General features: G+C 42.6%; 1 protein-coding gene across 1 annotated transcript in view; it reads right to left on the reverse strand.

Annotated features, from left to right (window-relative positions):
- Positions 1–20,876, reverse strand: part of parp14rs1 (poly(ADP-ribose) polymerase family member 14-related sequence 1) — a 28,212-nt gene extending 7,336 nt beyond the window's left edge. Inside the window, exons 1-11 of the mRNA XM_070433677.1 lie at positions 20,451–20,876; positions 15,537–15,643; positions 15,280–15,304; positions 11,903–12,214; positions 11,209–11,436; positions 8,258–10,536; positions 7,732–7,962; positions 5,563–5,784; positions 5,355–5,439; positions 3,190–3,336; positions 2,925–2,987 (exon numbers count right to left, since the gene is read on the reverse strand). Coding sequence (XP_070289778.1) covers positions 2,925–2,987; positions 3,190–3,336; positions 5,355–5,439; positions 5,563–5,784; positions 7,732–7,962; positions 8,258–10,536; positions 11,209–11,436; positions 11,903–12,214; positions 15,280–15,304; positions 15,537–15,643; positions 20,451–20,625 — 3,874 coding nt within the window. The 5' untranslated portion in view covers positions 20,626–20,876. The remainder of the gene's footprint in view (positions 1–2,924; positions 2,988–3,189; positions 3,337–5,354; positions 5,440–5,562; positions 5,785–7,731; positions 7,963–8,257; positions 10,537–11,208; positions 11,437–11,902; positions 12,215–15,279; positions 15,305–15,536; positions 15,644–20,450) is intronic.
- Positions 20,877–23,610: the final 2,734 nt, after the last annotated feature.

Below are 23,610 nucleotides of genomic sequence, written 5' to 3' on the forward strand. Positions count from 1 at the left end.
TTCTCCCGCATGACTTGGGCTCGTCCGAGAAAACTTGCAGAACCATACCCGGAATAGATTTGTTGTCTTTGAAGAAGTCCATCACAGTTTCTTCACATCGCTGCCTTAGTTGTGTGTGTAGAGGCTTACAAAAATAAAACTTCCTTTATACGTGTCTTTCACATAGCGCACGAATACAGGCTAAGGGCTTAGATTGAAACGTCTGTGGTGTCATTTGAAAGAGGAATTTGAATAACTTAACGTCAGCACTTCTATTCCAGCATGATATGCCTCTCAACACAGCTGGTTTTATGAGGTTTCACCAATGAGTGTGTTGGTTTTGCCCTGGCTTGCGATCGAGGTAAGAACTTCGTCAGATGCTGGAGATGTTTGTTATGGTCAAAGCCGAAGACAGGCAGGTAGCCTTTTATCGAAATCTGTCTCTCTCACCTTGATTTCAGCGAGCGTGTGTTCTTGTATTTCCGCATCTCCATGCGTTAAAGAGTGTGTTCTCTTATGTTTTGCCGGTGTAGACTAGAATTGCTCAACTTGGCATTGCAATCAATGCAGTTAGGCCCGCTGACCATCAGTTCCGTTATACATGTGATCATAGTGTACATATTCGTGCCGACTACGTTTCTTTTTTGCTGACATAGTAAGTATGAAGGGATTAAAATATTAAGAAAGAAATCACAAGACGTACCATCACGACAGTCACAAGTCGACTACTGAGCGCACCAAATTCTCTGCAGCACAGATAGGCCAAGCGATGTAGCGTGATCACCTGCAGCCAATGATGGCCAAGCGGGGCGTGTCATCACGAATCATGTGAGTCGGATGTGTGTCTTGACCTCCGCCGAACCCCTGAGACTGACTCACCGTTCTGCCCACAAATTTTCTATAGGATTGAGGTCAGGGCTTTGGAAGTATGCTTGGGGTCATTGTCCATTTGGAAGACCTATTTGCAACCAAGCTTTAACTTCCTGACTGTTGTCTTGAGATGTTGCTTCAATATATCCACAATTTTTGGCTTTTTTATGGCGGTTTTGGAGCAGTGGCTTCTTCCTTGCCGAGCGGCCTTTCAGGTTATGTCGATATAGGACTCCATATTTCCCAGATATATTTCCCATGATGTCAAGCAAAGAGGCACTGGTACACCTCCAATTGACTCAAATGATGTCAATTAACCTATCAGAAGCTTCTAAAGCAATGACAATTTTCTGGAATATTCCAAGCTGTTTAAAGGCACAGTCAACTTAGTGTATGTAAACTTCTGACCCACTGGAATTGTGATAGTGAATTATAAGTGAAATAATCTGTCTGTAAACAATTGTTGGAAAAATGACTTCCAACAACAATTGTTGGAAAAATCTCCTAACCAACTTGCCAAAACTATAGTTTGTTAACAAGAAATTTGTGGAGTGGTTGAAAAACAAGTTAATGACTCCATCCTAAGTGTATGTAAACTTCCGACTTCAACTGTATGTTTCTATAAGCTTGGCACATCTAGCCACTGGGATTTTTGCCCATTCTTTAAGGCAAAACTGCTCCAGCTCCTTCAAGTTGGATGGGTTCTACTGGTGTACAGCAATCTTTAAGTCATACCACAGATTCTCAATTGGATTAAGGTCTGTGCTTTGACTAGGCCATTCCAAGACATTTAAATGTTTCCACTTAAGCCACTCAAGTGTTGCTTTAGCAGTATGCTTAGGGTCATTGTCCTGCTGGAAGGTGAACCTCCGTCCCAGTCTCAAATCTCTGGTAGACTGAAACAGGTTTCCCTCAAGAATTTCCCTGTATTTAGTGCCATCCAACATTCCTTCAATTCTGACCAGTTTCCCAGTCCCTGCCGTTGAAAAACATCCCCACAGCATGATGCTGCCACCACCATGCTTCACTGTGGGGATGGTGTTCTCGGGGTGATGAGAGGTGTTGGGTTTGCGCCAGATAGTGTTTTCCTTGATGGCCAAAAAGCTACATTTTAGTCTCATCTGACCAGAGTACCTTCTCCCATATGTTTAGGGAGTCTCCCACATGCCTTTTGGCAAACACCAAATGTGTTTGCTTATTTTTTTTTCTTTAAATAAATGGCTTTTGTCAGGCCACTCTTCCGTAAATCCCAGCTCTGTGGAGTGTACGGCTTAGTGATCCTATGGATAGATACCKCAATCTCCGCTGTGGAGTTTGCAGCTCCTTCAGGGTTATCTTTGATCTCTTTGTTTCCTCTCTGATTAATGCCCTCCTGCCTGGTCCTTGAGTTTTGGTGAGAGGCCCTCTCTTGGCAGGTTTGTTGTGGTGCCATATTCTTTCCATTTTTTAATAATGGATTTAACGCTGCTCCATGGGATGTTCAAAGTTTCAGATATTTTTTTATAACCCAACCCTGATCTGTTCTTCTCCACTGACCTGTTTGGAGAGCTCCTTGGTCTTCATGGTGCCGTTTGCTTGGTGGTCCCACTTGCTTAGTGGTGTTGCAGACTCTGGGGCCTTTCAGAACAGGTGTATATATATACACTGAGATCATGTGACACTTAAATAAAGTGCAATCTAACTAAGTGACTTCTGAAGGTAATTGGTTGCACCAGATCTTATTTAGGGGCTTCATAGCAAATGGCTTGAATACATATGCACGCACCACTTTTCCATTTTATATTGTTTWGAATTTTTTGAAACAATAAAYAWWTTTCATTTCACTTCACCAATTTGMACTATTTTGTGTATGTCCGTTAAATGAAATCCAAATAAAAATCAATTTAAATTACAGGTTGAAATGCAACAAAATGTAATGCAACAAGGGGGATGAATAATTTTGCAAGGCACTGTAGAGGGAGACAGAGAGGAAGGTTCGGCGACAGAGAGGAAGAGCAGACAGTTTGCCGAGCCGAGGCTTGTTCAAATAGTCTTATTTTTTGATCATATACTCTTTCAGATATATAGGTTCTTACCGAGTTGTTGGCATTCCGCTACTACAATCTGACCAGCCGCATCCAGAATGGCCTTAGATACCCCTGGAGAAGGAAGTATAAGATGAACAGAAGGGCTATAAAAATTGTGTACGAGGAGCTTTATAGTTATCAAATACAGCGTAGCCATTATGTTCTGTAATGTAAAGTTAGTTAGTACCTATTATTTGCTATGTTAACAATTGTGTAATGTACAGAAAAACAGGTCAACACCAGTGAAATGAGACAGAAGTAAGGTTAGATTTACCTGTTTGGAGACTGAAGGTGTTATTGGAGGAGTTGACGATGACATCAGTGGTCTCCTTGGTGATGTCTCCTGTGATGACCTGTATAAGCACCCCTCCCATCTTCGTCTCGTGCATCACTGAGCTTGAAGTGATTTTAGAGAAAGGGCCTAGTAAAGAGGGAAGAAAAGTCAAGCCAATTACATAAGGGACCTCGGTCGATCCACAAAATGGATGCCTTTTGGACATGCACATTTTTAAGCAATGAACTTTTAAATATCTCTTCTTTCAACATTAATTTGCATGGGGGATATGTTTAGCCTATGGAACCCCCCCCACCCATTTCAGGCATTAAAATCCTATGAACTAAGAGCATTTTATCTGCACGTGTACCACACTGTCTGTCAACCCTGTTACGGACACTTATTTAACTGCCTAACTATTGTTTAAAAACATGTTTGCGATAAATCCAACATTGTCTCATTGATCAAGTATCCCTTGTACAGATAAACTCACATATAATATCAAACTGATAAAGTTATGTCATGCTGTTCGTAATGATGGTCGGACCAAGGCGCAGCGCACTTCGAGTTCCACATATTTTAATGAAAGTGAAACTTAAGCTAATACAAAACAAAATAAAGAATAACTGTCACGGTTTTCTTCCATAGGTGAAGGAGAGGACCAAAATGCAGCGCGGCTAGTGTTCAACATGTTTAATTAGACGAATAAACGGTAACACTAATACAAATAACAAAATAACAAATGTGAAAACCGAGACAGCCCTATCTGGTGCAGACAAAACACAGAGACAGGAAACAATCACCCACAAAACCCCAACACAAAACAAGCCACCTATATATGATTCTCAATCAGGGACAACGATTGACAGCTGCCTCTGATTGAGAACCATATTAGGCTGAACACAGAAACAGACAAACTAGACGCACAACATAGAATTCCCACCCAGCTCACGTCCTGACCAACACTAAAACAAGTACAACACATAAGAACTCTGGTCAGGACGTTACAATAACCGAACCGTGATGACAATGTAGTGCGAACAGGCAACTAAACATAAACAATATCCCATAACCCACAGGTGGAAAAAATGCAACTTAAGTATGATCCCCAATTAGAGACAACGATTACCAGCTYCCTCTAATTGGGAATCWTACACAAACACCAACATAGAAAAATAAACCTAGAACCCCACATAGAAATAATAAACTAGACTAAACACCCCTAGTCACGCCCTGACCTACTCTACCATKGAAAATACAGGCTTTCTATGGTCAGGACGTGACAAGTTACCCTTGGGCCTCTAACAGGCTTGACAATAACAGGGTGAAGATCACTCATTACTCCTCATGGGGTGAAGAGCATGGGACTACCCATCTAGCACATCAAATTTGGAGAACCATATGTTTCTGAGAGCTTGGTGAGAGTGTGGTTGTCCTATGGTTATTTTGCATACAACCATTCCATAACGTTTCATATAGGTTTCCTCGTTCTATTTAAAGTAATGTTCTCAAATTGATCAGAGAACGATAAGAAACAACGTTCTTCTGTGGGAATTTCAGTACTTTAACATTACGTTTTCTGCAGGTTTCCTCATGGTTCTTTTTAGTCATGTTCTCAGAACATTTAGAAAACTTACCATAAAAACCACAAGAAAACATTAGTAACGTTCAAAGAACGTTATTTAAAAACATATATTCTGTTTTCAGCATCAACAGAACTCTATCTTCTATCTTGTTAAGTGTGTTCTTAATGTGATCTTAATGAGTGCTTGTTTCCTTTCCCAGGGGTTGGAACCAAAATGATTTCCAATCGTTTTGTTCTGAACAGAAACACAATTTTTGGGGTTTCATTCCACTGTTCCGACCAGGAAAATAAAGTTATGAACCGGTTCGAACCCAAGAAATMTACTGGTTTATATCACATCTTACCTTAGGAAACCATAATTTGTCAAAATATACATATATGAATCTCGTAGTCCTCTATAGCTRAGTTGGTAGAGCATGGCGTTTGCAACGGCAAGATAGTGAGTTCAATTTCCAGGACTACCCATTCGTAAAACGCATGCCCGCAAGTCGCTTTGGATAAAAGTGTCTGCTAAATGGCATATATTTAAATGGCATATATTATGAACATATTTAAATGGAATATATTATTATTAACATACCTTTACTCTGTTGACTGGARGCTGCTGAGCCCCTTGACGTTCCCGACTGGGTTGTGAAACCTTTGTTAAATTCATCAGTGAAAGCCTGTGAGCAAAGTTAGAAGCAATTAAAAGAGGAAAACAAATTGCACCTTGAAGCAGAAAAGGGTTTTACATTTGACAGTAGTTTTATCGACTATATTATCGACTACTATACTCTTTTCCTTACCTGGATCGTCGATGCATCATCTGGGTGGAGGATGAAGACCACCTCCTTCAGGTGCTTGGGGTTCTTCTTACTGCTAAACTTGAGGACTTCTTCCAGCATCAGAGAGGCCACCAGGTCTTTGGGGAAGCCCAGGTTTCCCGTGCCGATGGCAGGGAAGGTGATCGAGATGAGTCCCTGATGCTCTGCCTCACTCAAGCACTCTTTCACGATCCCGCTCAATATCTAGGTACATTTCAGTTAGACATCAGTAAGACGTGGTTTAATACTACGTAGTACAGGGCTCTCCAACTCCTGTTCCTGAAGAGCTACCAACCTGTAGGTTTTCACTCCAACCCTTATCTAGCACACCTGCTAAAATTACCTGGTTGAGGAGCTGAATCAGGTTAGATACAACTGGGGTCAGAGTGAAAACCTACAGGACAGTAGCTCTCCAGGAACAGGGTTGGAGAGCCCTGACCTAGTACATCCTACCTAGGGATATGTAATTTCATCAAGTGTCGGACATTACATTACTTACATTTTATAGATATTTTATATATAGTGCATTTGTAAAGTATTCAGACCCACTAACTTCTCCACATTGTGTTACGTTACAGCCTTATTCTTTCACTCGTCAATCTACACACAATACCCCATAATGACAAAGCAAAAACAGGTTTATGTAAATGGTTGCAAATGTATTGAAAATAAAAAACAAATCACATTTACATAAGTATTCAGACCCTTTACTTAGTACTTTGTTGAAGCACCTTTGGCAGTGATTACAGCCTCAAGTCTTTTTGGGTATAACGCTACAAACTTGGCACACCTTCATTTAGGGAGGTTCTCCCATTCTTCTCTGCAGATCCTCTCAAGCTCTGTTAGGTTGGATGGGGAGCGTTGCTGCACAGCTATTTTCAGGTCTCTCCAGAGATGTTCGATCGGGTTCAAGTCCGGGCTCTGGCTGGGCCACTCAAGGACATTCAGAGACTTGTCCCCAAGCCACTCCTGCGTTGTCTTGCCTGTGAGCTTAGGGTCGTTGTCCTGWTGGAAGGTGAACCTTCGCCTCAGTCTGAGGTCCTGAGTGCTCTGGAGCATGTTTTCATCAATGATCTCTCTGTACTTTGCTCCYTTCATCTTTCCCTCGATCCTGACTAGTCTACCCGTCCATGCCACTGAAAAACATCCCCACAGCATGATGCTGCCACCACCATGCTTCACCACAGCGATGGTACCAGGTTTCTTCCAGATGCGACGCTTGGCATTCAGGCCAAAGAGTTCAATCTTAATTTCATCAGACCAGAGAATCTCGTTTCCCATGGTCTGAAAGCCCTTTAAATGCCTTTTGGCAAACTCCAAGCGGGCTGTCATGTGCCTTTTACTGAGGAGTGGCTTCCGTCAGGCCAGTCTATCATAAAGGCCTGAGTGGTGGAGTGTCCGCAGAGATGGTTGTCCTTCTTTAAGGTTCTCCCATCTCCACAGAGGAATTTTGGAGCTCTGTCAGAGTGACCATCGGGTTCTTTGTCACCTCCCTGACCAAGGTCCTTCTCCCCCGATTGCTCAGTTTGGCCGGGCGGCCAGCTCTAGAACGAGTCTTGGTGGTTCCAAACTTCTTCCATTTAAGAACGATTGAGGCCACTGTGTTCTTGGGGACCTCCAATGCTGCGGAAATGTTTTGGTAACCTTCCCCAGATATGTGCCTCGACACAATCCTGTCTCGGAGCTCTACGGGCAATTCCTTCAACCTCATGGCTTTTTGCTTTGACATGTACTGTCAACTGTGGGACCTAACATAGACAGATGTGTGCCTTTCCAAATCATGTACAATTAATTAAATTGAACAAAGGTGAACTCCAATCATGTTGTAGAAACATCTCAAGGATGATCAATGGAAACAGGATGCACCTGGGGTCTGAATACTTATGTAAATAATATTCTGTTTTCTATTTTTTTATACATTTGTAAAAAAAWWTATAAAAACCTGTTTACTCTTTGTCTTTATAGGGTATTGTGTGTAGGTTGATGAGGGAAAAAATATATTTCAGCAATTTTAGAATAAGACTAACGTAACAAAATGTGGAAAAGGGAAGTGGTCTGAATATTTTCTGAACGCAATGTACACAACAAATACAGTACAAATACACAAAAAATGAAACTATATATCCTTAGATAAGGAACAACATAATTTACCTTCTGTGGTGCTCCTTGTCCATTGTCCCAGTGAGGGGCGATGGTATGAAACACTCGCTTGCTCTTCAGGTTGCAGCCAGTGGTGACAATGACTTCCCCAGCCCTTCCGGCTGTGCCCTGTTGGTTTACCAGAGTCTGAAGTTGGGGGCCAGCAGCGGTGAGGATGGCCTTGGAGACTGCACCATGGTTAAGTGCTAGGTCCTCACCCACGGTGTTGACCACAACTTCTGTCTGTAACAGTAAGATAATTTAAGAGTTAAACGTGCAATGTATTTGTTTACACATGGCAAATAAACTTGAAACAGATCTATGAAAATCTTCAAGTTGCATGTAACTGATTATAAACTGGATTGTCATTCAATGACAACTTGTATATGGTACCTCAACACCAAAAGMGTTCATGTCTGACTACACAAAACTATTGGCTCTTCTGATTTTATCGTCATGAAATCGAAGACATTTTTAACTAAGACTATTGAAATGTATACAATCAAAGTGAGCCAAAGTAACATTGGAAACAATTTACCACAGCATCTTGGATATTCCCTTTCGTCAGGGTAATAGCTAGCCCCTCTTTTGTCTGCACACTTGAACCACTTGTGCGTTGAACCCGATTACCAGGCTGGCTGTGTGTAGCTATGGTGGGTCGATTCTCTCGTGGATGACTAGTCCCATGGCTCCCAAACACCTTCAGCACCGCTGCCTCCATAGCCTGGACTGTCTTGTCATCATTGTTCACCAGATGGATCTTCTTCAGAGTATTGTACCCAAACTTGTCGTCACAGTATTCTTTAACCGCTTTGACGATGGTGTCTGCACACAGGGTCAGAGGAAAGCCTAGATTCCCGGAGCTAATAGCAGGAAGAGCCACATACAGGCAGTTGTGGGTCTCTGCTAGATCCAGACTCCCTTTCACCGCCCTCCTCAACTGTCCCATGGCCTTCTGGGGGTTTGCCTGGTCAAACCTGGGTCCCACTGCATGAATGATGTGCTTGCAGCGGAGCTTCCCTCCTGCACTAGTGATGACACTGTCCCCTGGCTTGAGCTGACCCTTGTTCTTGATGATCTGGTTGCACTCATCCTGCAGTTGAGGGCCAGCAGTATCCAGAAGAGCTCCTGCAAGACCGCCATTGTGCTTCAGGTCCAGGGCGGCGGCATTGACAACAGCGTCTGCAGAATATTTGCACATGTCTGCTTTGCAAACGGCTATCTCCACCCCATCAGGTGTTTGAAGCTGGTAGTTAGGTTTCATTCCTCCTCCAGCTAGCTTTATGCCTTGTCCGCCATTGACATCATACTCTTCTTCAATCAGCTGGACCACACAGCCTGTCTGATTCATGACTGTGTCAACATACATGGGCTCATTGTCCTGGAAGAACTTCTTTGCTCCAGGCTTGGAGATTTTCAAGGCGTCAAAGAATGTGGAGGATACCAAGTTTTCGAATAATTCCTTGCAATCTGTTACGTGAACTCTGGTGCCACTCAGGTAAATAGCCTCATCCTTGAAAGAAACTTTAACTCCACTATCTCTGACTTTATCAGACCAAGCATCCCTGTGTTGTTCCTGGATGAATTTACCAATAGCCTCAGGCTTAACTTCGATAGTTTCGTCAACATGAGCATTTTGGTGTAAGAAATCATCCAATTCATTCCGGACTAAGAGAACCTTTTCCTTGTAGCCAGACACTACCACTTGTTGTCCTGAATAGGCACCTGATGTCTGGACCATAACTTTCCTGAAAGGAGTGTTTGAAGCTTCCTCCAAACGGTTGGCAATATCCTTCCACTCGGACATCCTCAGGAGATCGGAGTCTTCTACATCTATGTATTGAGAAATCAAAAGCGTATGCAGTTGATGTTCTGCTTCGCACAGGGCCTCCTCAGAGACTGCCAGAAGCTGCACTCCTTTTCTCTCTATTTTTAGTGCTGCATTGATGCTCTGTAAGGTGAGAAGGGAACTGGATAGCTTTTCCTGGTTTTCTTCCTGCAGGAACTCAAGGACGTAGTCATCCAATTCCACCAGCTTTTGTTTCAGGGCTACTACTTCACCTGCAAGCTTTCTGTTAGCACACAACACCTCTTGCATCAACCCATAGATGGTCACACTCTGGCTCTCTTGATTATACGTCAGCTTCAAGTCTGGGAATTCACCAACAATCTTGTCCAGCAGGCCGCCATGCAACAGTACCTGGTAGATTGATGGAACCAGAGGGAACTCCTCTGTTATGCTCGCCTTCTCCCTCTTGATTCTTCTAGATATCCTGTCCATGATCCCATCCAGTGTCTGKCTGAGCCGGTCCACATCTTCTACCAATCCTACCACTGCCAGAACACCTCTGGTCTCTTCCTGGACTACCATCACGGCCTCCCCAGACACCGCCTTGAGGATCTCCCCTTCAGACTCTTCCCATGCAGTGTCCTGAACCTGGAGCTCCAATGATTTAAAGTTAGACAAGGCTTGGATTAAAGCAACTTTGGTGGTGTCCTTCCATTGTTGTAAGTGCTTGGGTTTCACACCCTTCTGTTTGAGTAGAGATGGCAGTGGGCTTAACTTGATGGTAGGTTGTTGGAAGTCTACATTGCAGAAGTTTTTGGTCATTTCCTTGTGGATGGTCTCTGCAGCTTCCTGGTTGTCACAGAGGTATCTCCAAATTGCCTGGTTGATGTTTTCGGTGAAGGCAGAAGGGAGTTTCAATGTGGGTCTGTCTTTGCCGTACAAGGCCGTTCCCAGAGAATCATAGAAGGGGAAAGCCTTGAGAGGCTGCTTCTCGATGTAATGTGGTTTCTCTAGGACTCTGTGAACAGCTAATAAAAAACACAAAATATTAGATTATTCCTCATACATTATGAAATATAATTTTGTCATAACATATATAACATAACTATGTAGTACCAAGGACGGTAGAAGTAGGGGGGGTGGCAGGAGAGGCAGCCRCCCTGCTCTACCGCACCTTTGATGTGTTAATGGTATAGTCATTGAAAACTGGACACTGACTGTAGACCTAACTTCTCACATATAGCCAAATATAAAATTAACTATTGGAGAATTAAGTATTTACTGCAGTAAAATTATACACCAATTGATCATTTTGTCTTAGGAACAGGAGGGAGAAATATGAGCAATTTTTTTCACCATCTGAATGCACATGTGCCTGTAAACATGATATTTTAAGCGATTTTGACTTACATAAAATCTGACAATATGAAGAGAGACAACTACTTTACCGATGTCAACTAGAGTATTGATGCATTAATTCTATCTATAAATGTATTCTTGTAGGTACCGATTCAGTTAGTCTTCTAGGGCAACAAGGTATGACCGAAGAGAAACTGCATATAGCCTATCTAATTATAGACAAGTTGAGTAACAAATAGTAAATCATTATTAGTAGAAACATACCTAAATAAGGCGTACATTTTTTTTGCCCCTGCACCCTATGGAAAAATCATTCTGCTTTCTCTTAGTACTGTTTTTACCTTTAGGATCTTGAAAGGTGAGGATTGCTGATTGGTCCTCTTCATTCATTTCAGCGTCTTCCACCTCCTCGCCCCCTTTTCCAAATAACAGTTGGAGGTGGTCTGAACTAACATTTGGATTTATGTTTTCAACTTTCACTTTTGTGGTGAGTTCCAGGAGTTTAACAGATAGTTGTTTCTGTCTGAACATCCTGTTGCTGGTGCAGCTGGTGATGAAGTTCTCAGTCTCTGACAAATAAGATAAGTAGTAGAGTATGCTGATGAGATATGGCCTTGCTTTCAAGAGATACTAAGTCATAACATTCAGTAAATAGTTGGTGTCTTTGATGACATGTTGTATGTAAAAGGAATAAAATTCCATACCTCTCAAAATGGTATTTACATTTTAGTCATTTAGGAAAATTACAAGCAGTAAATTCTATTAAAGGTAGACTCAGCGAGATTACGTAAWTGCACAAAGTAAACAGCAGTATTGGGTTGAAGAGCGAGGCAAAACTTCTCAGCTGTTTAAGTCCCGTAGCGTCCACCTTGTAGCAGTGTGATGTGAACCTGTGCGCATGCGCACATAATCTGTGTGAATGTGTGAGAGCAAAGTCTTGCATCGCCCTCATCGCAATATCTGCAGTGCTGCTCATGGCAATGTCATAATTCTATCTTTAAGGTGGAAAAACAACTAATCATTCTTATTGTTTACCTTTTCCATTTTGGAAAGTCACAACAGCCAGGCCAGTGTCTAGGACAGGTGTCAGGATCTCCACACTGAAGGTTTGTGTTGCAGTAGGAGAGTCAGAACCAGAGGTGTTATACGCACTCAGGATGTTCTCTATCAGCATCTCCAGGAACTCCTTGTTCATGCTCTCCTCAATGTTCCCCAACACGGCTGATGTGGACACCAGCTTGTCCTCGACTTCCATCGGTTCAATCTCCATCTCTGTCTGTGGCTCAGTAAGGGGAGTGTGTCCATCTCCATCCCCGCTCTTTGGTAAGTCTTTTGAATCAGTAGCAGCTGAGAATGATAAGACCATGTATTTTTGGAGGTGACTACAACTACTTTGTTGAATTCTACAACAACAACTGTAATACAACTTTATCAATGTATTATTAACCACTGCTTAGCCAAATCAGTTATAGTATGTTAACTTAACCAAACTTTTGTGTCGTATAGTTAAACATTATATAATTATGTATAATTCTAGAAAACATTCCTTTCACATAGACTAGTGGTTCCCAAAACGTTGTACTGCGACCCATTTAACCTTTTCAAATGTTATTGCGAACAGCCCAATAAAAAAACGAATATATACAGTGGGGAGAACAAGTATTTGAAACACTGACGATTTTGCAGGTTTTCCTACTTACAAAGCATGTAGAGGTCTGTAATTTTTATCATAGGTACACTTCAACTGTGAGAGACGGAATCTAAAACAAAAATCCAGAAAATCACATTGTATGATTTTTAAGTAATTTGCATTTTATTGCATGACATAAGTATTTGATACATCAGAAAAGCAGAACTTAATATTTGGTACAGAAACCTTTGTTTGCAATTACAGAGATCATACGTTTCCTGTAGTTCTTGACCAGGTTTGCACACACTGCAGCAGGGATTTTGGCCCACTCCTCCATACAGACCTTCTCCAGATCCTTCAGGTTTCGGGGCTGTRGCTGGGCAATACGGACTTTCAGCTCCCTCCAAAGATTTTCTATTGGGTTCAGGTCTGGAGACTGGCTAGGCCACTCCAGGACCTTGAGATGCTTCTTACGGAGCCACTCCTTAGTTGCCCTGGCTGTGTGTTTCGGGTCGTTGTCATGCTGGAAGACCCAGCCACGACCCATCTTCAATGCTCTTACTGAGGGAAGGAGGTTGTTGGCCACGATCTCGCGATACATGGCCCCATCCATCCTCCCCTCAATACGGTGCAGTTGTCCTGTCCCCTTTGCAGAAAAGCATCCCCAAAGAATGATGTTTCCACCTCCATGCTTCACGGTTGGGATGTTGTTCTTGGGGTTGTACTRATCCTTCTTCTTCCTCCAAACACGGCGAGTGGAGTTTAGACCAAAAGCTCTATTTTTGTCTCATCAGACCACATGACCTTCTCCCATTCCTCCTCTGGATCATCCAGATGGTCATTGGCAAACTTCAGACGGGCCTGGACATGCGCTGGCTTGAGCAGGGGGACCTTGCGTGCGCTGTAGGATTTTAATCCATGACGGCGTAGTGTGTTACTAATGGTTTTCTTTGAGACTGTGGTCCCAGCTCTCTTCAGGTCATTGACCAGGTCCTGCCGTGTAGTTCTGGGCTGATCCCTCACCTTCCTCATGATCATTGATGCCCCACGAGGTGAGATCTTGCATGGAGCCCCAGACCGAGGGTGATTGACCGTCATCTTGAACTTCTTCAATTTTCTAATAATTGCGCCAACAGTTGTTGCCTTCTCACCAAGCTGCTTGCCTATTGTCCTGTAGCCCATCCCAGCCTTGTGCAGGTCTACAATTTTATCCCTGATGTCCTTACACAGCTCTCTGGTCTTGGCCATTGTGGAGAGGTTGGAGTCTGTTTGATTGAGTGTGTGGACCGGTGTCTTTTATACAGGTAACGAGTTCAAACAGGTGCAGTTAATACAGGTAATGAGTGGAGAACAGGAGGGCTTCTTAAAGAAAAACTAAACTAAGGTCTGTGAGAGACGGAATTCTTACTGGTTGGTAGGTGWTCAAATACTTATGTCATGCAATAAAATGCAAATTAATTACTTAAAAATCATACAATGTGATAAAAGGATGATAAAATTACAGACCTCTACATGCTTTGTAAGTAGGAAAACCTGCAAAATCGGCAGTGTATCAAATACTTGTTCTCCCCACTGTATATATTTTTAAATCAGGTCTTCAGACACAAACCAATAGGAATCCCCCACAACCCTGCACCACTTGAGAAATGCTGAGATATGATTTTAGCCTACTAACCAACAGCTTGCTTTTTGAAGCCTAGTAATTCCTGCTGAGGAGCATCAACCTCTGCCTTCCTCTTAGCTGACGCCATGAGCTGGCTGTCAATTGGCTCCCTATAACCTGCTGAATTGTGGGTAACAATTTACTTAAAGCCTGCAGGTGTTATGCTTTATAACATGTAAGCATGTAAGAACATACACTGAGTGTATAYAACATGTAAAGAATACACCCCCGCCTTGCTCTCAGAACAGCCTCAATTCGTCGGGGTGTAACAGTATAACTTTAAACCGTCCCCTCGCCCCGACACAGGCGCGAACCAGGGACCTTCTGCACACATCAACAACAGTCACCCACGAAGCGTCGTTACCCATCGCTCCACAAAAGCCGCGGCCCTTGCAGAGCAAGGTGCAACACTACTTCTAGGTTTCAAGGCAAGTGACGTAACTGATTGAAACGCTAGTAGCGCGTACCCGCTAACTAGCTAGCCATTTCACATCCGTTACAGGGGCATGGACTACACAAGGTGTCGAAAGCGTTCCACAGGGATGCTGGCCCATGTTGACTCCAATGCTTCCCACAGTTGTGTCAAGTTGGCTGATGTCCTTAAGGTTGTGGACCATTCTTGATACACATGGGAAACTGTTGAGCATGAAAAACCCAGAAGTTCTTGACACAAACCAGTACCCCTGGTACCTAATACCATACCCCGTTCAAAGACATGTATGTCATGTCTTATAATACCACCATTTCTTTTAATAACACAAACGTTTGCATAGAATGGCATGTTGAATAGTTTAATATATATATATTTTTATTTAACCTTTATTTAACTAGGCCAGTGAGTTAAGAACAAATTCCTATTTACAATGACAGCCTACACCGGCCAAACCCGGACGACGCTGGGCCAATTGTGCGCCGCTCTATGGTACTCCCAATCACGGCCGATTGTGATACAGCTTGGATTCGAACAAGGGTGTCTGTAGTGACGCCTTCAGCACTGAGATGCAGTGCCTTAGACCGTTGCGCCACTCGGGAGCCCAATATGAGTGTTTAATATTGCCTGCCTTGTTAGCTGCCAAACACTATAGATGTTTTTCCAAAAATTAAATGTTTGATACTTGCCTGAGGTGATAGGAGACTGTGTTTCCTAAATATAAAAAAAATATTGTGTTATGTATTTAATACAGCATTGAGATTGGCCAACATAGTCACATGATTGGCTATAAAATTGTCACTTAAAACTTTGACAATTCAGAACAAAGAAAAATAGAAAAAATTGAAATAGAAACAAAGAAAAATAGGAAACTYGTAGTGCATCTGCACAATCTGGCTGTAAGAGAGAGGAATAGCCTATGGTTCACAATCAGGAAACTACTGACCTGTGCACTCTTTGGGACATCATCTGATGGCAGACCAATGGTCAGTTTCAGCACACCTCGATCCAACCTGATCTCGTGCTCCTGCTTCTCAAGAACTCTATGCCTGACTGTGCATGGGACAGAAAAGAACCGCTACTAATGATGCAATGTTCAAAACACATTCAGCCATGAATAACAATGTAATAACAATGTAAGGGACAGTTCATAATTTACTGGGGAGGGAGTCCAGAATAGGGGAAGGTTGTCAAACTTTTTTCTTTGCTTTGGGGAGGGTTGTGTGTTTTTTATTTTATTTTATTGGGCACAGGGGAGGGTACCGTGTTTTTTGCCTGGTTTACATTTGCCCTTTTGCAAGTTTTACTATATACAGTTGAAGTCGGAAGTTTACATACACTAGGTCGGAGTCATTAAAACTCGTGTTTCAACCACTCCACAAATTTCCTGTTAACAAACTATAGTTTTGGCAAGTCGGTTAGGACATCTACTGTGTGCATGAAACAAGTCATTTTTCCAACAATTGTTTACAGACAGATTATTTCACTTAATCACAATTCCAGTGGGTCAGAAGTTTACATACACTAAGTTGACTGTGCATTTAAACAGCTTGGAAAATTCCAGAAAATGATGTCATTGCTTTAGAAGCTTCTGATAGGCTAATTGACATAATTTGAGTCAATTGGAGGTGTACCTGTGGATGTATTTCAAGGCCTACCTTCAAACTCAGTGCCTCTTTGCCTACATCATTGGAAAATAAAAAGAAACAGCCAAGACCTCAGAAAATAAATTGTAGACCTCCACAAGTCTGGTTCATCCTTGGGAGCAATTTCCAAAGCCTGAAGGTGCCACGTCATCTGTACAAACAATAGTACGCAAGTATAGACATCATGGGACCACGCAGCAGTCATACCGCTCAGGATGGAGATGCGTTCTGTCTCCTAGAGATGAACGTACTTTGGTGCAAATCAATCCCAGAACAACAGCAAAGGACCTGTGAAGATGCTGTAGGAAACGGGTACAAAACTATCTATATCCACAGTAAAACGAGTCCTATATTAACATAACCTGAAAGGCCGCCTCAGCAAGGAAAAAGCCACTGCTCCAAAACCGCCATAAAAAAAGCCAGACTACGGTTTGCAACTGCACATGGGACAAAGATCATACTTTTTGTAAAAATGTCCTCTGGTCTGATGAAACAAAAACAGAACTGTTTTGCAATAATGACCATCGTTATGTTTGGAGGAAAAAGGGGAGCTTGCAACCGAAGAACAACATCCCAACCGTGAAGAACGGGGGTGGCAGCATCATGTTGTGGGGTGCTTTGCTGCAGGAGGACTGGTGCACTCACAAAATAGATGGCATCATGAGGAGGAAAACTATGTGGCTATATTGAAGCAACATCTCAAGACATCAGTCAGGAAGTTAAAGCTTGGTCGCAAATGGGTCTTCCAAATGGACAATGGCCCAAGCATACTTCCAAAGTTGTGGCAAAATGGCTTAAGGACAACAAATCAAGTTTTTGGAGTGGCCATCACAAAGCACTGACCTCAATCTATAGAAAATTTGTGGCAGAACTGAAAAAGCGTGTGCGAGCAAGGAGGCCTACAGACCTGACTCAGTTTACACCAGCTCTGTCAGGAGGAATGGGCCAAAATTCACCAACTTATTGTGGGAAAGCTTGTGGAAGGCTACCCAAAACATTGACCCAAGCATAAACAATTTAAAGGCCAAAATTCACCCAACTTATTGTGGAAGCTTGTGGAAGGCTACCCACAAACATTTGACCAAGTTAAACAATTTAAAGGCAATGCTACCAAATACTAATTGAGTGTATGTAAACTTCTGACCCACTGGGAATGTGATGAAATAAATAAAAGCTGAAATAAATCATTCTCTGTACTATTATTCTGACATTTCACATCCTTAAAAATAAAATGGTGATCCTAACTGACCTAAAATAGGGATTTTTTACAAGGATTAAATGTCAGGAATTGTGAAAAACTGAGTTTAAATGTATTGGCAAGGTGTATGTAAACTTCCAACTTCAACTGTAATTTCTTCCATCCTAACCAGATTTCCTCATCTGCTTGCATGCACCTCCCTATATCAAAGTTATGGTACTTCCCATATAGGGCTGGGCGATATGGCTAAAATATCATATCATATGGTATTTTTCAAATTTGACAGTATTTTATGTTTTTGATTAATAAAAGTTCTAAATTTGCTTTATGAGTAGTGCATGCACATAGGGTGCAACACATATATTCAAAATTATTTCAATGGGTCTTTCTCCACTCTGATTGTTTACACTGTTCAATTCAACTTCACCCTAAAATAATTTCCTGCATTTCCATCAATTTCTGCATTTCCTGCACTCATTTAAGATCATTTCCACACTGCCAAGATATGGGCAAAAATACCTTATTTTTAACCAAATGTTCGCAAGTGCATTAGATCAAAACACTTGGGTGAACTTTTGGAATCATGGAAATAGAATGTTTATTATAATTCTATAGTTAGAATATAAATAATAGTGGGCACATTCAATAGTGTGTTGTTTGACATGACAAGGAATGAAAACGTCATGGAAGAGTTATTGTGACAGGGTTGAGGAACCAAATTGATGTTCTGTATAATCTTTGGCTACATGAAATCTTTATTCATATAGCCAACATATTCATGCTTCGCCTATTCCTCTTTGATTTAGAAGATACTGTTGCACAAACAACATGCTGATTTAGGCCTCCACCATCACTGGTATCAAGCTGTATTAGCTAGCTACGTTTGCTCTGACTCAGTACTTTTATTAACTTAGCTAGTTAGCCAGCTAACTAGCGATTAGCATTAGTGGCTAACACAATTTAACACAATTTAGCTTACCTTGCTAAGAAAATACAAACTAGCTGTTTGCAGARGTAAGAAACACAAACTAATATTGTAATTATAGAACGCTTGTGGATGTATATTAAGATCAAATTGGAAACAACATTGTTGTCATCAACATTATTGCATGTGCTGCATTGACCATGGAGACTTAACGAAAGTGTCGTTGTCAAGCAACAACAAATGCGCTCCTTGAGTGACAGGGTGGGACTAGGTCTGTGTGGAAATWGGCGTGGAGAGAGATAGAAAGCGGAGGGATGACTCAAATTGCGGAGTAAACTATACAAATGGACGTTATACACGGCGTATCACATTTAACAAACCAAACATTCAAATAGCGTTATAGAAGGTAAAGTAAAAACCCAAACCGGTCCGTGCATCAATACCTGTATATAGTAAAATACGGTATACCACCCAGCCCTTTGCCATATGCACTACGCTTTTTCGCACGCCAACTGTAACTATACCACAGGTCAATATAGTCTACCAGTCTGTCTATCCTGCCCGCTATACACCATTCATAGTGACAATAGTGGTAGGTGGATCGTTTGTCCAGATCTGCAATAGGCTAACTAGCAATCATACCACACATAAAATCATGCAAAGCTGCTCCAATTTTCAATATAAATCCACATAACAAAAATGAATAGCTGATAGGCAACGGATACGCCAAGACATGAAAAGCTCCACTATTGATCTTGTTTAGAGATCTTGTTTACCCAACAAATTGACCACAAGATGCCCAAACAGAAATAATATTTGTCTAAAACATAATAATTTCAAATCTTGCTTACATTTGTATATGATCACGTGTCTCTATTATTCGTGGAGGTACTTGGGAAAAGATTCCCCAAATTAAAATCCATTGTAGCTGATTTCCTGGTGTTACATTTTTTCGTCTAACAATGAAAATGTAAATAAAAAATAAATATATATTATTTTTTGGGGCTCAGAAAACATGGGGGGCGAATAAAACCACCGCAGCCAGTTGGGGGACCCTGGTCTATTTCATTGTGGTGTTGAAAATGAAACGCAAACCATGATAGTGTAATGACCCTGGGTTTYTAAGCGCGGAAATCGACTCTGCCACACGAGCATGCTTTTGCTGCACAGTCGATAGCGCGCCGGACCTCGTGCTAGAAGGWCGAGGGTTTGAGACCTGCTCCCTGCCTGTTTCATTACATTGGTGTCAGATGTGGGATCCGACATGCCAATCAACCTGCTATCTGCCAATCACGGGAATGCCCGGAATGTTCTGATGCCAGGCATCCTGGTGGTTGGCGGAGTGGCGTGGAGGGGGGCTGGGCAGGGGGATGGAGCATTGGAAGTTAAGACCAGGTTTAGCCGTTGTTCTTTCTCTTATGTCTGGGCTTCACAAGAGAAGGTCACGGTTGGCTTGTGGGGTATCTTTCATTTATTTGGCATGGGCTACGGCCAAACAGTAGCCTGTGTAAAGTTGGGTTAATAAACCGTCAATTCGTTAACTCCATCCTCTGTCTGGACAATTGTTCCTTTATGATCTAGTCAGGTCATTACAATATTGAACAGTGGAGGCTGCTGAGGCGAGGACGGCTCATAATAATGGCTGGAACGGAGTTAATGTGTTTGATACCATTCCATCGATTCCCCTACAGCCATTACCATGAACCCATCTCCCCAATTAAGGTGCCACCAACCTCCTGTGATATTGAAGTGCCGGAAGTCGGTATGCTTTGCTTATTGGATGTGTGGTGCATTGGCACAGAAACACAGACATTTGATTTGATCCCTCAACCTTCTGGCCCGTAGCCCTGCGTGTCATCGACAGTGCCACAAAATAATGCTARGTAAAATTCGATATCCACGTTTATAAACACTGGATCGCTACCGTTATTATTTGTGGTTGTAAACATTATTTTGAGTTAATCATATGATGGGCAGGGTAGGCACAAGTACATGTCGAATTTCCCTAACAACATTGGTTGAATGTCATGTCTAACCAATAGGTGATACAGGCCGTTTAAAACAAGCATTTGCAATTGATATATCACTTACCCTCCTCCGTTTTGAACCGCACTACTGCTTCTTGTCCATCTTCGTATTCCACAAGACAATCACCACCGTTAGACTTTTTACTTTGGAAATATTTTACCAACTTGTTTTTCAGTTTGGGAATATTGGGATTCCCCTCCAACTCAACAAGCAGGGAAAATGCGTAGGCTTCTGCCATCCTGCCAGAACAACTTCAAATGACGAACACATATATTCACTGTGGATGCGGTAGCGGGTAGCCTATCAGTTTAGTTTCACTTTTGATTCTGGTGAAACCATGTTATATGTCATTGCAACTTGATCGGTATCGCCCATCACCCTATTTTATCCTGTGCATTGCCGTCTGGAAAATTGCTTTATTATTGAAAGGAATAGGCCTACACTTGCAAAGTGTATGAACACTTTCTTACAGTGTGCATACTTCAAATTATTAGTATTGTTTTTTAAGCCTATTTCTTTGCATACAAAAGGGGGCGTCTTCTTTCTGATAACTTTCACTAGTTTCCTTCAAAGTTGCACTATGCAGAAATCGCTACGCCATTTCCTGGTTGCTAAAATTCGAATAGTTTGCCTCATTTCAGTTTGTGACAAAACAAGCAAGTATAGAATCATTGTACCATCTAAACCGCTGTGAAATATATTTTCCTTAACCAAAAATATTGTACTTTCAGCTGTTTGAACGTAAAATACGCAAAAACAAAACTTAAGAACGGAAGCATATAAATAGCACACATAGAACAGATATACCGCTTTTTAGACTTGCTTTCAACAGTGGCTTGTATTCATGGATGCCAAGAGAAACCAGGCTTCCCCAAAAAATGTACCAAGCAAAACATCTTTTTTTTATTTTTATGTATCTTTCGTGTTTTTGTGTTTCATAACTGTCTTTCAATTCACAAGAGGCTGGATGTATTTCACTAGAGAAAGCATCCGAGCGAGAGAAATAGTGCCCCTATTTCTCAGTATGTGTAGCCCATCTTCGTTTGATTGTTAAATGACAAGACAGAGGCATTGATGTGAGTAACCAGTCTTGTTCAGTACATTGCAAAAACACTGGAGTTGCAGTAATTAACATTTACCAACAGATGGCATCACTGTGCCATCTTAAATCCATAACATCTTCCCTTTTATAAAATAGGACAGGAGCTGTCAATTCCCTAACAAAACAAATCTAGTAATAATTACCAACATGAAGAAAAAAAAACTAAACTGTTCAAGTAACAACTAAACACATTTTGATACTCTCTTCGCTTTAATCTCTGTCTGTCAACAATCCCTAATGGGAAACCTACAGATGAAGTGTTTTTGGTGGCTGGGACAGACGCCCGCAGCGTGAAAAGACAGGGGGCTTGTCTGCGAGGACTGCGGATTCCCACACAGGCGTGTCACCTGACTGTCTAAGGTGAGTATTGATGGGCGAGGGAGCGGCCGACCTGTGATCCCCTGGCTCTTCGCCCTGTGCCTCAGGCCCCATGTGACTTGCTGGGGTTCCGTCTTTTGTCATGCGGACCCCTATGACCATCAGGGTTCTGAGTAGGCGCTGGCTCAGCAATCCGAAGGTCAACCCTGGTACAGTGATCCATTCACTTCGACCAAGTAGGAGCGTGGTGCCACTTTCTGTACACAGGATCCGAGTCTCCAGAGGCCCGTCCGGTCCCCTGGTAGTGGCTTCATTTGCACCGTTTCACCCACCCTGAGCTCAGGTAAGTCTTTTGCTGATTTGTCGTAGGTGAACTTGGAGACCTGTCTTCTGTGACGTAACGTCACCAGCACGTCTGTCACCACACATGGCTCCAGGAGTGCTGGCTACTATCAGAGCTGCTTTTAAGCGCCGTGCCATGAGGCGCTGGGCCGGGCTGCTTTCCATGCCTTCTGTCGGGGTATTGCGCCACTGCAGGAATGCTTTCCAGGCATCTTTGCCCTCTCGCAGAGCTTTTTTGCAGAGGTTCTTTGCGATTTTGAATGCCGACTCCGGCCTTCCCATTAGCTTTTGGGTGTCGTGGTGATGAGGTGACSTGCTCGAATTCCCATTCTGCAGCAAATTTTCAGAACTCAAATCCGGAGAATRGAGGTCCATTATCTGAAATTACCCTATCTGGCTGGCCATAGCGGGCAAACTGAGCCTTGCAGCGTTTGATCGTTGTCTCTGCTGAGAGGTCGGGGAGGAGGTCAATCTCCCAGAAGTCTGAGTAATGATCGACTACCAGCAGAAAGTCTTTGCCACTGTGCTGGAAGAGATCTAGACGTACTATCTGCCAGGGGCACATCGATAGCTCGTGGTACATCATCGTCTCTCTCTATTGCTCAATGGCATATTCATTGCAGATTGTGCATTTACTGACATAGTCTTTGATTTCACTCTGCATTCCTGGCCAATACAGTGTGTCACGTGCTTGTCTGTAACAGGCCTCACCTCCTATGTGACTTGAGTCACGCGCGCGCCAACATCTCAGGGCGGAGAGACCAGGGAATAACGACCCTTGAATATTACTCCATTTTGAACACTGAGATCCTCTTTGACTGGCCGAGATCCTCTTTGACTGGCCAATATTCTCTGACGGCTATAGAAGTTTCTTCCTGATGGCCAGCCCATCAGAATCACAGACCTCAATGCCTGGAGTTGCTCGTCCCTGTCTGTGTGCTGTCTGATTTGTATAAGGCGCTGGTCCGTAACATTGAGGTAGTCAGCCTGGTTGATGTGTTCAACATCCACTTGCTCTGTTTGTAAGCTGCCCACTGCGTGTTGTTCATGCATGGAGAGTGTGTGTGTCCCTGATGCAGTAGCCCTGCTGAGCGTGTCACTCACATACATCTCTGGCCCTGGCTTATACACCACCTTGAGGTTGTAGTTTTGTAGGGCCAGTAGCATGCTCTGCAGTCGTTTTGGGGCATTCAGGAGAGGCTTGCTGAATATAGCAATAAGGGGCTTGTGATCTGTCTCTGCGGTAATATTGACAGCCTTCAAGACAGCCTTCACTTTTTCATGATCTGCATTCAATCCGGTGGAGGACAAGATGTGCCCATGAAAGCGGACCTCTGGCACTTTAAACTGAAGCTTTTTTTATACTTAGCCTTAGCTTGACCTGTCTGCATCTGTGACAGGTCAAGCTAAGGGCCAGCAGCTTGGCGTCATGCTCACATTCTGCCTCCTCATCACTGTCCC

The sequence above is a fragment of the Salvelinus sp. IW2-2015 genome, linkage group LG20 (assembly GCF_002910315.2).
Source record: "Salvelinus sp. IW2-2015 linkage group LG20, ASM291031v2, whole genome shotgun sequence".
Taxonomy (NCBI): Eukaryota; Metazoa; Chordata; class Actinopteri; order Salmoniformes; family Salmonidae; genus Salvelinus; species Salvelinus sp. IW2-2015.